We start from the raw sequence: 14,231 nt of genomic DNA, 5'->3' as shown, positions 1-14,231 counted from the left end.
AAAAATTACCCATAATTTTGCTGGTCAGAAATAATTTACTGCTAAAATTTTGATTTAATACTTTAAATATTTTTATTTTAAAGATGTTATTATGTAAATCTCTGGGACATGTCCACATATTTTCCGCTAGAAAGTGTGTACCAGTTTTTACTCTCATCAGCTATTACCTTTAAGTCTTTAAGTCTTTTCTTAACAAAAGAAGCTTACTGTTTTAAAATACGTTAAGACAAGGGTCCCTGGATGGTCAGTGGGTTAAGCATCTGACTCTTGATTTTGGCTCAGATCGTGATCTCGGGGTCATGAGATCGAGCCCTGCGTGGGGTTCCATGCTGGGCGTGGAACCTGCTTGAGATTCTCACTCTCCCTTTCCCTCTGCCCCCCCTTTAAAAAAAAATATTAAGACATTGTTAAATTTACACACACTCAGTAATATATCTTTTCCATGTAGTTACTGGCCATTTCTTCCTTTGTGGATTACCTATTTTTGTGCCATTTTCTATTTCTCTATTGAGGTGGTAAGTCTTGTTTATTTGTTAGTGTTTTCCATAAATTAATGGTCTCTTGTGCTTTGTTACAAATATTTTCCCAGTTTTTTTTGCTTACAGTTTAGTGAGTGGTTCTTTAATATAAAAATATTTATCATTCTTATTGAATTTGACTCATCAATCTTCTTATTTTTGTGGTTTCTGTTTTTGAGATCATTCTTAGACTTTTTCCATCTACTTTTTTCTAGCATATTTGTGCTTCATTCTTCACATATAACCTAGCTGCCTTAGAAATGTATTTTGGTTGGGGTGCCTGGGTGGCTCATTCAGTTGGTTAAACATCTGACTCTCGGTTTTGGCTTAGGTCATGATCTCAGGGTCGTGAAATTGAGCCCTGCGTGGGGCTACGTATTGGGTGTGGAGCCTGCTTAAGATTTTCTCTCTCCCTCTGCACTGCCTCCCCCCCCCACCACTCATGCTCTCTCTCTCTCAAAAAAAAAGTATTTTGGTTTAAGGTGTGAATATTACGGTGCCTGGATCTCTACCCTTGTATTCTTCCCCCACCCTCTCAGTGAGGTGGTCCAATATCTAGTTGTCCCAACACCAGTTATAATTTAGATCACAGATTAGAAAACTTTTCCGTAAAGGACCAGATAATAATATTTTAGGCTTTTGGGCCAAGAGGCTAAGTAAAGTATATTATGTGGGTATTTATATAACCATTTAAAAAGTAAAAAAACATTCTTAGTTCATGTACTCTACAAATACAAAGGAATATGCTAGATTTGGCCTATGGGCAGTAATTTGCTCACCCCTGAGTTAGAGCATTCATTTAAGGCTAATTGAAATCCTCCCTTAATATATTTTAATGTCTGATATATTCTTGGGCCTGTTTCTAAACTCTTTTGTTCTATTTCTCATACTGATTCTATGGCAGAACTACAACATAGTTGAATTGCTGTAACTTTATAGACAATTTTCACATCTTAGTCAGGTAAGGTCTTTCACATCCTTTATAAAATATTTTCGACTATTGCACATTTATACTGATGATTACCTTTTTTCAGAAGTCTATGTCTCTTATTTCTGTTGTTCTTTATGCTTTTTTAATAAGTAGGGTTTTATGGTTGCCATATTTGTTACATTTTTCTGATTGGTTTTTATTGATATATAGACTAGTTTGTGTGTGTGTTTATTTTATAACCAACTACCTAACAAAACTCTTAACTAGTTTTTGTTGAATGGGAACAGGAGCATGGGCTCTGCAGGTCCTGCTGTTTGATTTTATGTCTCATTCACATGATTTACTAGCTAGTTGTCCTTGGGCAAGTTACTCAGTGTGTTTCAGTTTTTTTCATCTATAAAATAGGAATAATAGTACATGACTCATGGGTGGTTATAAGGATTGAATAAACCACTGTATGCAAAACTTTTAGAAGACCAGATAGTAAATATTAAGTAAATTTTGCTACTAATATAAACAATAATAAATTATTCCATTTGATTCTGTTGAGTTTTTTTTTACGTAGTTATGTATATCATCTGCAAATAACAATTATTTTATTATAAAAACAATTGAAGAGAAAGTTTTTAAACATAAATGACTGATAATTTTGTAATTTTTTTCTCTCTGGAACAGTGAGAAAATAATTTCAAATTACAATTTATGATAAAGAAAAGCTGGCCAGTGATTGAGTCAGTCTTTAAGCCACTTATAAACCAAATCCTGATTTACCCTATCCATAAAGTATGAAATGTAACTCTTTACTATATGCATGGTTGTAGAAGTGTTTGAGAAGCTGTTCTTTATGTGACTGTACTAATTAAATTGTTAAGTAGTTCTTTAGGACTACGTCTTACTTTCCAAGGCCTTTTATATCAAGAGATGCCTGTATATGTATGTATCTTTCTGTAGAATGCTGAATTTGCTATTTGAAGTATACAGTTAGTTTTAATAAATACTACAGATATGTTATTTAAATGTTTTCGAAGATTAAATAAATCATAGGCAGATACGGACTTGATTTTCTTTTTATCATAATTATTTTCTTTTGGGGGACATTATAGAAAATTAAAGATGTTAATAGACAGCGCTTTGGGGACTATATAATATAAGCAGCTTAGATTTGTTATTTAAATATATTTGTATTTTAATTGCTAACATTTTCTAGTCCTAGGAGTCTGTGCACTCACTTGATGATTCTTAAGCATTTCCTTATGTTTAAAAAAACTCTTAAAACTGATAAGAGTAGACCATTTCCTTGGTTTGACAAACAGCAACCATTCTGAACTCATACCTGGCTTTTGTACTTGGTAGCCTACAACAATTATGACTACTAGGATTTCTTTCAGGCCAATTAATAACCAGTATTCCATGAAAATCTGTTATAAAATAAGGATACCTTCTTTCACCATTATTGTTGTCATTGTTGTGATTAGTGATTAACTACATTTTGGAGTCATGCTTGGCTGACTCTCCAGCTCATTGCAGTCACATTCCTTTCTACCTGAAGACCTTGGTACTGTTTTTGTTTTGTTTTTCAGATCTTCACAGGGTTCTCTCTCTCACTATATCCACGTATCTGCTAAAATACCTTCCCTGAGAAGCCGCCTCTCTTTTTCTAAGTAGCCTTGTATATACTATCAGTACTACTTCCACTGTATCCTTCTAAATTCTTTCTTGCATTTTCACAGTCATAACACTTCTTTACCTAAAAGTACATATTCATCAGTTGTTTATTATCCTCTCTACTCCACTAGAATTTAAGTTTAACAAGGGCAAGGGCTTTGCCTGTCTAGTTTACTGAGAACCTATATATAATAATACGCAGAAGATAGTAAGCTGTCAGGGAGTCTGTTAAAGAAAGGGAGGGAAAGGAGTTGATACTGAAATATAACAGTTAATAACGATTATTTGCAGATGATATTATTTACCTAAAAAACTCAAAAATCACCTTTAAAAATAGAAAATATGGGGGCACCTGGGTGGCTCAGTCGTTAAGCGTCTGCCTTCAACTCAGGTCATGATACCAGGGTCCTGGGATCGAGTCCCTCATCAGGCTCCCTTCTTCTCCATCTGCCTGCCACTCCCCCTGTTTGTGCTCTCTTTGTCAAATAAATAAATAAAATCTGTAAAAAAAAGAAAAAGAAAATATGAATGTATATAAATGTGGAAATTTTTATGACCTGATAGAGTTAAATGTAAATAAATCAGACTGTACCCTAAAGAAACAGGAATTAAATGTCAAATCAAACCTCTGAAATTCATTGACATTCACATAATCTTCAAGCTCAGTATTTTTAAGACAAAAGCCTATTTATGCAGGGGCGTTAAAATGATATACTTACAAGATCTATCAAATTGTGATATATGTAAAAAAAGAATCACAAAATGTTTCATCTCAATAATAATAAGAATTCATAGTTTGAAAATGAAACTTTATTTCTGTTACACTAGTAAGGAGGCACTTTTTTCATGGAAGAATAGCCACTGTCTGAGGGAGCATTGAAGTACTTGCTGGGGAACTATAATTAATGCAGACTTTGAAAACAGTTTAGAAACGGATATTGAAAGCCTTTTAAAAATGTGAACATTTCTTCAGTCAGTCATATGCCTTCCTATGTATTTGGCTCTAACCTAAAATTTAGATAATATAATATAAAGATGTTCATTGACATACTTTGAATTTGAATGTTAAATGCCCAATAGGAATTAATTACATTGACTGTTTCAGCATGTATTATACTTTTTAAAAATGTTCTTTTTAAAACTTAATGTTTTAATCAGAATTATTGGGTAATACCTAGTAAACCCATAATTTATTTTTATCTGATTCATAAGGTACAAGGTCCTATGACTTACTGACTCTTTTGTTTTTCTGACTGTTCCCTCCCTTCTTTTCTCCTTTCTTCTTTTGGTCTTTTCAAAAATGTATTGTCTTCTTATAGTCTTTCTTTTTGTGTCTGTTAGATTTCATTGTGACAAGTGGTTTCATTTTTTAAACCATCCTGTTTTTAATTCTAAAATGTTCTTCAGATTCCGTCCTAGGTTTAGAACTTCTCCTTTGTGGGTTTTTTTTTTTTTTTTTTTTTCTGTTTGTAGATATGATATAGTCAAAGTTATACTTTGTTATTTTTTGTCCTGGATTAATAACAGAATGTTGGGAATTATGTTATTACCACACCTTTAATTAATATCATACAATGAATTTTTTAAAGGATATTTAAAAACATTTCATTTTTTAATTGCTTTTGTGGTCAGGGAATTTTTATTTAACCAAACTTTCTTGCATTTTGAAGTCATTTGTTACTGAGAAAATACTTTCCTGACTAAACTGATTTTAATGTTTCCAAAATTGTTTTGTGATTGAAGGTACATTTATTGGAGGGAATAACTGAGAATTGGTCACTATTGGAAAGCACAGAATAATTAACACCTTTGTGTTGTTATGGATTGAGGGCAGGACCCAGATTTGCTTATTAAGTTTTCAAATATGTATATTTTTAAAACAAAAAAATTTTAAACTTTTTTTGGTCATAGATTTCAGAGTTGTGTCTAGTAACAGTGGAAATAATTTTTTAAATGCAGTTTCTAACTTACTGATTTTCTTAACATTCTATATAATAAACCAAGGATAAATGGGCTTTTTGTTGGGTCACGGAAATAACTTGAATCACATTACTATTTCTTCTAGTTGCTTCCTGGTTTTTGTTGTTGTTTGACTGCAGTTTATATCATAGACTGAGAAATGAGAAAGAGTATAATTGAAATGATGGTTTTGGACTGGGAACATAGTAACCTTTTTGTTGGTTTCAGCATTCTACCAGTTGTGTAACATTTAATACTTTCCTGCCATTTCCCCCATCTACTAACACAAGCTCTACTTAGTTTACCTGAAATTTGTGATGATGAACTTACTTCTTTAGCTTCTTAGACAAAAATTAATATAAATGTAGGGTATTATGCAGTAAATTCCCCAAAGGTTGAATGACCCTCTGACTGCTGTTAAAGGGAGTCCCTGCATTGGGAGGAAAATTAGATTATTAGCAACAGCTGCTACCATTTAGTGAGCACATACTGTGTGCCCTATCTTATCTCATTTAATCTTCACTTCAACTCTGTGAGGTAGGTAGTGTTATTTCCATCTTACAGGAAAGAAACAGAGGCCCGGCTCTCCCGTAGGTAAGTGTCAGAACCAGGATTCAAACCTAGATTTTTTTTTTCTGACTCCAAAGCTGGGCTTACATTATACTCCCTACTGTAATGTGTTTCTTGATCTAAAGCTTTTATTATTTCTCTAAGAAATTTATCTTTATATTACTAACTTTCAGCATTTATATATATATATAAGTTTTCTGTTGTCTGTTAATTGTAGTTACTGTTGTGCCATGGTACATATCTTGTGCATTTTCTTTGCCCTCAGAAATAGCATTTATATCCCATTCACGTTCCTTCATTGTGTTAAATACATTTTTAGCACTGACATATCTCATGAAGCATGCTTTCAGTGTTTAAAAATACATACCATTGGGGACTGGTTTTATAAGAAATGATATATTTGCATTTTTGACATGTTTTGAGGCAGTCATTTTAACATCTGTTTGCATGACTGATTAATGCTTATTTTACGCGGATGCTTTAAAGGCTATAAACTCTTAGGTTTAACAAACTACTTTCATATTCCTGTAAAGTATTGTTTACTAACCTTCTTCATGTACCCTCACACATAGAGAAAATGATAATAGTTATTATGTCACACTGGTAAATGGGTCACCCTTCTGCTCTTGATCTCCAGTACTTCGCCCAGGGAGCCATGCCCTCTCTACCTTCATGTTGTGCCTCCCTCTCTTAGCTTCCTAGTGCTGAGAGGGTTGATATTTTGGCACACCTGTAACTCCTTGTGGATATATATAACCTTTGTGAGAAAGTGGACTAAAAATGTCTGTTCTTTGGAGTTATATATTCAGTAAACATAAATTTCTGGGAAAAGTAAAATTTTAAGTGGTCCATTCTAAAGTGTTCACATTGAGGATAATTCTAAGACATGCAGTCATATTGGCCAATCTCTTATATTTGAAGCTTTTGGAAACTACTCTTTTACTTTCATTTGTGACGTAACAATGATAACAGAATATCATGATTCTCAGTATTATTTATAAACCTTTTACCTTCTGTCACCAACTAAAGCTTTATTATATATTACACATTTTCTTTATCTTGTTTCTGCAATTTGGAAATGAGCCTTTAAGGTGCTTGAAATATTTCCAGTTATGTGGTTAACAGTAATGATGATTGTACCTAACAAAAGAACTTGATCAGGCATAAAATGCATATTCTTTCAGTTTAATTGTTTAGATTGTGTACCCTCTGGATTTGAGAAGGAATATTTATAAGGTTTGATGATTTTCTAGAAAGTTTGTTACTTTATTTAAGTACTGCTGGTTGGGGCGCCTGGGTGACTCAGTCGTTAAGCGTCTGCCTTTGGCTCAGGTCATGATCCCAGGGTCCTGGGATCCAGCCCCACATTGGGCTCCCTGCTCAGCGGGAAGCCTGCTTCTCCCTCTCCCACTCCCTCTGCTTGTGTTCCCTCTCTCACTGTCTCTCTCTCTGTCAAATAAATAAATAAAATTGTAAAAAATAAATAAATACTGCTGGTTTTAGAGTAGTGTGTTACTCAGCCCTACCTCAGAAGAGTGATGTATATCATTAGTTTATACTGTTATATAAAAGTTTTTGTGAATTTTTAAGTAATTAGAACAACTCAGAAGTTTGACATGAAAATAGCATGAAATATGTATTGTAAAAACTCTCTTGTTTAAATATTTCTCCTTCTGGTTTTCCTCCTGGTCAATGTCAGCCCAGTTCTTCACTGAAACCAAAGTAGTCTCTGATGGTTCCCTGTCTGGTGATTCTTCACCCTCCTCCTTCTCCCTAAACTTCAACCATTTCAGCAGGTCATGAAATACTGTTGCTTCTACCCCCAGAAGACCTCTCTTTTGTAGTCCCACTCTGCTGTTCTGGTTCAGTATCTTACCATTTCCATCCAGTTGGAATTCTCCCCCAAAAGCACAGCCTGCTCAGGTTGCTTCTTCCCTTAGTATTATTTTTTTCTCTTTATTGCCATAGTTGGTAGTCATCTGCCCTTTACATCTGGCCCCAGCAATACTCTTTTATTTCCCATTCTTCTGTATATGCCCAGATGTGCATAGGGCTGTATGCCTCATCTCCTTTCACTAATTACCTCTAATGAAATCACTAATGTTCTTTATTTTGTTTGTATTCTAATTATGTCACTAACTTCTATCATACTTACACTGACTGCATATTCTCAGCCTGGAAGATCCCTCATCAGATGTTACTGCTCTATAAAATATTTCTGTTACCTCACCCTTATTTAAAATTATTTTCCTCTTGAGATACTTCAGACGATTTACCACATTGTGCCTGAGAGTATAATTAGGTGCATAATTCATTCTCTTCAACTAGATTATAACCCTTTTGATGACATGGCTCAAGTCTTATTTAGTTAAATTATTTTGGTGGTTGCTTAATATAAGCGAATACTCGAAGATGCACTTACGTGTACACGTTTTTATTTACTCAGTTTAAGTATCTAGTTTGTGTATAGCACTGCCACATGCAGTGCCAGTCTCTATGAGGAAATAATAAATGAATATAAATAACTGTTCCATGAATATAACATGCCCTCAAAAAATGTCTATTCTACTAGGAAAAAAAGATGCTGATGCAATAAATTGAAAGGCACTGTTAACAAGTGCCATGAAAGTCACATCACTCACTAATAGTATACATTATATACCATGTCTGTATATTTTTGTAAGTAATTTTGACTTTTCCTTTGGTTTTGTGTCATCTCTCCATTTATTATATGATTGTATGTTAGATTTTTCTACCCTTTTTATTTTTTTATTTTATTATTTTTTAAAGATTTTATTTATTTATTTGAGAGAGAGAATGAGAGAGAGCACATGAGAGGGGTTAGGGTCAGAGGGAGAAGCAGACTCCCTGCCGAGCAGGGAGCCCGATGCGGGACTCGATCCAGGGACTCTAGGATCATGACCTAGACCGAAGGCAGTCGCTTAACCAACTGAGCCACCCAGGCGCCCTCTACCCTTTTTATACATAAACTATTTGCATATATAAATGTTAGGAAATATTCTTACAAAATACAGAACTTGTCTATTTAGGTAATTTTATTTTCAACTTTTAATAAACTGAATTTAGAATTAGCTTAATATATTATCTAAGGATCAAATAATTTGACTTATAAATTTATAGAGGCTGACTTTTTGAGATACTGTCTTCATGTTTTTATTAGCCTACTTAAAATTTTGTTTTTTAAGTGAAGTAATGATGCTGCTGTAGTTTCATTTAGAGCTTGAAAAAAAAATACCTTGTAATCAGAAATTAGTTTTATTTGTACATTTTGATTTTATCCAGTTGTGACATTTTCTTAAGAAACAATGGCATTTATTATGTAATGTTTGCTTTATGTTTTTTTGAAGAATGGGAAATGTGGTTTGGCTCTCACACATTATATGTTGTACAGATTCATAAAGTGTAAATGCATTGCTTTGTGTACTTTCTTTATGCTCTAATATAATTAATTTGTTTCTAGATGCTGGCATCACCATCTACATCAGGTCAGCTGTCTCAGTTTGGGGCAAGTTTATACGGGCAACAAAGTAAGAATTTTGTATTTATTCTGGGATGCTTTATTTAAGAAAAAAAAAATAGCTACGAAATAACAACCAATGCTGCCCTTGTGGGTCAATTCTAGGATTTAAAAGGAAAGATTTTTAATTTTCAGTTTTCCTTATTTTGCATACATAGGAAAACCTCATTATTTCAGACCTTTTCTAATTCAAAATTTATTATTTTTTGGATATAGGGATAGATTGAAAGTTAATTTTATATCTTTTGTATCTATGTTCCTTTGCAGTACAGTATTTTTGAAGAAGAATTTGCCAAACAAAAAAATTAGATATCCTCTGTGTTTTTAATTAGAGGAAGTTAAACTTTTTTTGTTTGGTCAGTTGAATGGGTGGTTTTGTTTGTGGGTTTTGGCCTTTTTATTAATGAAGAACCATTACTTAACAGTCTGTGAAATGCTCTTTGTTTAGCAAATATTTCTTCTTTTACTTTAGCTCATCTGGATACAGTTTTTGACTCACAGTTCAAGACTTTTTCCACATATAAGATTTTATTTCTTTTTAAGTACTGTAATGCTTTTATAGCGCTTAGCACAGTGCCTGGCGCATAGTAAGCGCTCAATAAATGTTTGCTATTATTATCACATAAAATTTTTATAAACTAAGTTATAAAATCTTCCTATTTTTTCCATTAATTTTCCAAACTGTTAAATATTAATAAGATTTTATTATCTCTGTTAATGTCAGAGACTGCTGATCTATCTCTGTTAACAAAAGGGGAGTGTTAAAAGGGATATAAATTCCCATCAAAGATTACAGGACATAGAGTAACTGGTGAAAACAATCTGACAACTGAGTATCTTAACCAGCTTCAAATAAAAATCAGTTATTTGGTTTGGAACCCTTTTCTGGTATAATAAAAAAGCAAAGTTTTGATAGGTGTCAGAATAGTTTGTCAGACCACTTTATTCTTCAAATTTATTTTGAAGTTTAGTAGAGGGAAGGAATTTATTTTGTTAGACAAATATAGCTTCCATCTACTTTTTTCTTCCTTCCTCTTTTGCTGTGGCATGCAATTTTGTTAATATAGAATTAGTAAATAAAATTATTAATTCCTTACAGATATTAGCAGTTTTCTTCTAGTTTGGTGGAAAACATTTTTTAAAAACCTTTTTATTGCATTAAAGAGGTGTTGCTTATTTATTCACAAATGTTCATTCTAATTGTTGAGGGGATATTATTAGCTAGTTATTTGCTTCATTTAGCCTGTGTTTTAGTATGAAACCTACTACTTTCACCTTTCTGGCAACCCTTATCATGAAAATATCTAGTTATTTTAAAGCTACCCTTTATTTCTATAGAGTAACTGCAAAGAACTTTGTTTTCTTTTTAAAGCCCACAATTTATCACCGCAGAAAATAGATATGGAATGGAGAAAAATTATATTTGAGAAGCTAAGGTTATTTTATGGAGGAGAATGGCAACTATTTTACAATATAATTGGCTACACGGACTTCTAAAATCTGATGTAATTTTTTAACCTGCAAATGTGAAATTGTAATTGGGCTAAGATAAGGAATGGGTTAAGTTTGAAATAGTTATTTTATTGATATCAGATATTTATTACCTTCTTAATTTGAGTAAAATGATTATGCTGATTATTAGGGATGTACAAAGATTAACAAATGAGAAAAGTTATTTTCATTAGAAAAAGTATTTTAAGATACTCAGCTTAAAAAGAAATCACATATGACAGATATTTCCTGTTGGAATTTAGTATATTAAATGGCTGTATTCCTATAGCAGTAGTGAGTCAGCATTTTCAATGCATGGCTCAGTCTTTTAACTGACAGTGTAGGTATTAGTCTACAGAAAAATTGAACCTTAGGTCAACTGGAACTGAAATGTCTCAAGTCAGGGTATAGGTGTTGCTTTCCAGGATACAGATCTAGAAAACTACAACTAGTGAAAAAAGACAGAGGCTGGATTTCCTGTCTCTATCTGTTAGGACAGACCCTAGGGCCATATAGCCATCAGAGAGAACACCAGCTACCCTGTGGGACTTGAGGATCCAGGTTTCAGTAGTATAAATTCGTCAGAATGATAAAACTTGAGGAGCTAACCGTCATAAAGGATGGAGAGCTAGAAGGAATAGCAGGTGGGATAGGTTAGTGATGTTATTCTTATGGCAACAGATTGTAATTGTGCATTAGGCTTGATATAACTAACTGTTCTTTTGCTTCACGAGTGTATTGAATACTACTATTAACTCTGTATTCAGATTGGCAAAGTTCAGCAGGAATTTGTACCATTAAAATGGAGGTCTACCATCTGTTTTGTGCTCTTGATGATTACAGAGGGTTAGAGGTGGAGAAGGAAGAGTACCCTCCAAAATGGAGGGTAATCTCACTGAGATTAAACAAGGGAGGACATTCCTCTTGGAATGGATACAGGGCTGCTGAAACCTACATTTTGCCAGATTTGGGTGGAAGTAATTGTGTAGCATATAAGGGTACCTAGAAAATGCTGGACTCTAGGGGCTTGTATGATTACAGGTCCCAATATAGTCTGATTGTATCCAAATATGTAACTAACTTTTCATCTAGAAGTTCATGTGAATACAGTGCACCAAATGATAACTATAGAAGCCATTGAACGAAATCTTGTATTCAAGTTGCATGATATTTTCTACTTCTTTGCAAGTGTGCATAAGATTTTAGGTATACCTTATAGGTTTAAAGACCCCCTCGGCTCTCCAAGGCTGTCTGCTAGATTGGAATTAACAGGGAACCAGGAATTAATCTCTCCTGGATATTCAGTGCATTGAAATTAAGTGATAATAAAGTTGGAGTGACTTTTACTTTCTTACCAATAGGATTTAGAGCCTTAGAGAATTGGAGAAAAGGGAAACTACTATTTACTGAGTGCTTCCTATATGCCTGCTATCTTATAGGCACATAGGTTAACTAGTTGTCTGGATGAATCCATGATACATACTTGTATCTGAATTCTCAGGACCCAGGCATCTAGCTGGGAAAAGAAGTAAACTTGTCTTTCTGGGATCTGGACTCCTGGCTTGAGAGCAGTGGCATATTCTCATGCTTTCAGCAGCATTCCTTTGGCCTCCTGTTTTAAGAACACTGAGGTGAAGGCTCCTTGTTTTGTGGAGAACCAGAGCACAGGTGGGGTGATTCAGACGTGACGCTTCTGATAGTATGGTTAGGCCAGTGACATTTTAGTAGCTTCAAGAAATTATAGGAACATTTAAGAGGTACTTGAATTAGTATTTTGGGAGTTCTTGCTCTCAAGAAGCACATGGTATAGTTGGGGAGGTCAAGACATTTATATATAAAATGTTAAATAACAGCCTGCAGTATTGATACATAGGTAAAAAGGTATCATTTGAATGGTATGGACAGACTTAGGGTTTAGGAGAGAAAAGCACAGTAAGCTACAGTGGTAAGGAAAAGCTTCAAAAAGGAGATAGGAATTGAGTTTAATAGATACTTACTGAGTGCCCACCATATAATGGCATTATGCTGCATAGTGCAGATGTGTGGTAGAGGCTCTTTTCTGCCATCCCTGTACAGTGTACATATGCTGTGATGTTGCCACATTTATTTATTGCATGTCTTCATTTGCCTTTGTATCTTTAGTATTCTGTACATGACAGGCACTCAGAAATGTTTATTGAATGCATGGTGAGCAAGATATGGTTCCTGCATAGAATGTAGAAGATAAGTACACAAGTTATTTTCCTACAGAGCAGAGGAAGAAGTACAGAGTTTTCTGGATATTTCAGAGATGGGAGTAATCACCTATCTTGGAGAATGATCAGGAAAGGATTTACAGATGAAGTCATGTTTGTCATTGGCCTTGAAGAGACTATGGATAAGATGTGTTCTAGTAGTGGGAGCAACACCCACAGCATGGGGTAGATTTGGGAGTGGTCTAGTTTATCAAGGCAAGGGAAACTTACTAGGCTGTTACACTGGTTTCATCCAAGAAGTACAGTCTTTACAATTCTGTGGGATCTATCTCAAGATCTTTACCACTTTCCAAGGTCAAGAACAGAACTATAGCATACAGTTTTCCCACAGAAAACAATGATTTTCTGGTGAAAACCGTTACTTCATTAGACTGTAATCTTCACCTTCACCTTTAGGACTTACTTACTTGACTTTTTTTTTTTTTTTTTGCATAGGCATGTCCCCACCCACTCCCCAAAAGCTAATAATTATTACGTGTGTCAGATGCTATTTTAAATATTTTATATGAATCAGCTCTAAAATTTAATCTTCACATTTACCCCAAGAGAGGTTAAGGGATTTGCCCAAGGTTTCTTTCACAGGCAGTAAGTAGTCTAGCCAGGATTATGTTACTTAACATGAGAACGGAAGTTTCTTTGAAACCTGGAAGCTATGTATTACTTACTGAATGTCATTACCCTAGAGGGCCATTAGCACATAGTAGAAACAACAAATGTTTAAATCCACAGATTTCAAGGGTCTACTAACCAGGGTATTATGGTGATATTTAGTTAGCTACCTCTACCATGAGTGAAATATTATTCCAAGAGCTAAGAGAATGGCAAATAGCAAAGATCTTGTTTTCATGGAGCTTACATTTTAATGAAGAAAGAGTAATCATGCAGACAACTAAGTAAATAATATAATTCTAGTAAGCATTATAAAAATTAAGTCAGATTAAGGGATGAGTAGATGGGATTACTATTTCACATGGAGCAGACAAAGAGTCTATCTCTGAGGGGGTGATATTTGAATGGAAACTTCAGTGTTGAGGAATGGAAATCTTTGGAAAGATCTGAGGGAGAGCTTTTTAGAGCAAATGCAAAAGTACTTACTCATGAGAATGTAAGAAAGAACTTAATGTGTTAAAGGAAGAGTGAGAGGGCTAGTGTAGTGAACAAAGAAAGTAGAAGATTAGTGGAGTACCAGGTGTCAGATCATGGAGTCTTGTAACGATTTGTTAAAGAATTTGGATTTATTCTAAGTTTAATGGGAAGGATTTTAAGATACAGTTTCATTTTTAAAAGATCACTTTGCTCTGTAG

General features: G+C 34.0%; 1 protein-coding gene across 11 annotated transcripts in view; it reads left to right on the top strand.

The window, feature by feature from the left end:
- CNOT2 (CCR4-NOT transcription complex subunit 2) overlaps positions 1-14,231 on the top strand; it is a 119,142-nt gene that overhangs the window by 75,580 nt on the left and 29,331 nt on the right. For all 11 annotated transcript variants that reach the window (XM_035002143.1, XM_035002147.1, XM_035002150.1 and 8 more), the window contains one exon: positions 9,125-9,191. In XM_035002143.1, coding sequence (XP_034858034.1) covers positions 9,125-9,191 — 67 coding nt within the window. The remainder of the gene's footprint in view (positions 1-9,124; positions 9,192-14,231) is intronic.

This window comes from Mirounga leonina, unplaced genomic scaffold (assembly GCF_011800145.1).
Source record: "Mirounga leonina isolate KUSES-001 unplaced genomic scaffold, KU_Mleo_1.0 Mir_126, whole genome shotgun sequence".
NCBI classification, from domain to species: Eukaryota; Metazoa; Chordata; class Mammalia; order Carnivora; family Phocidae; genus Mirounga; species Mirounga leonina.
This window is presented reverse-complemented; position numbering and strand designations above follow the sequence as displayed.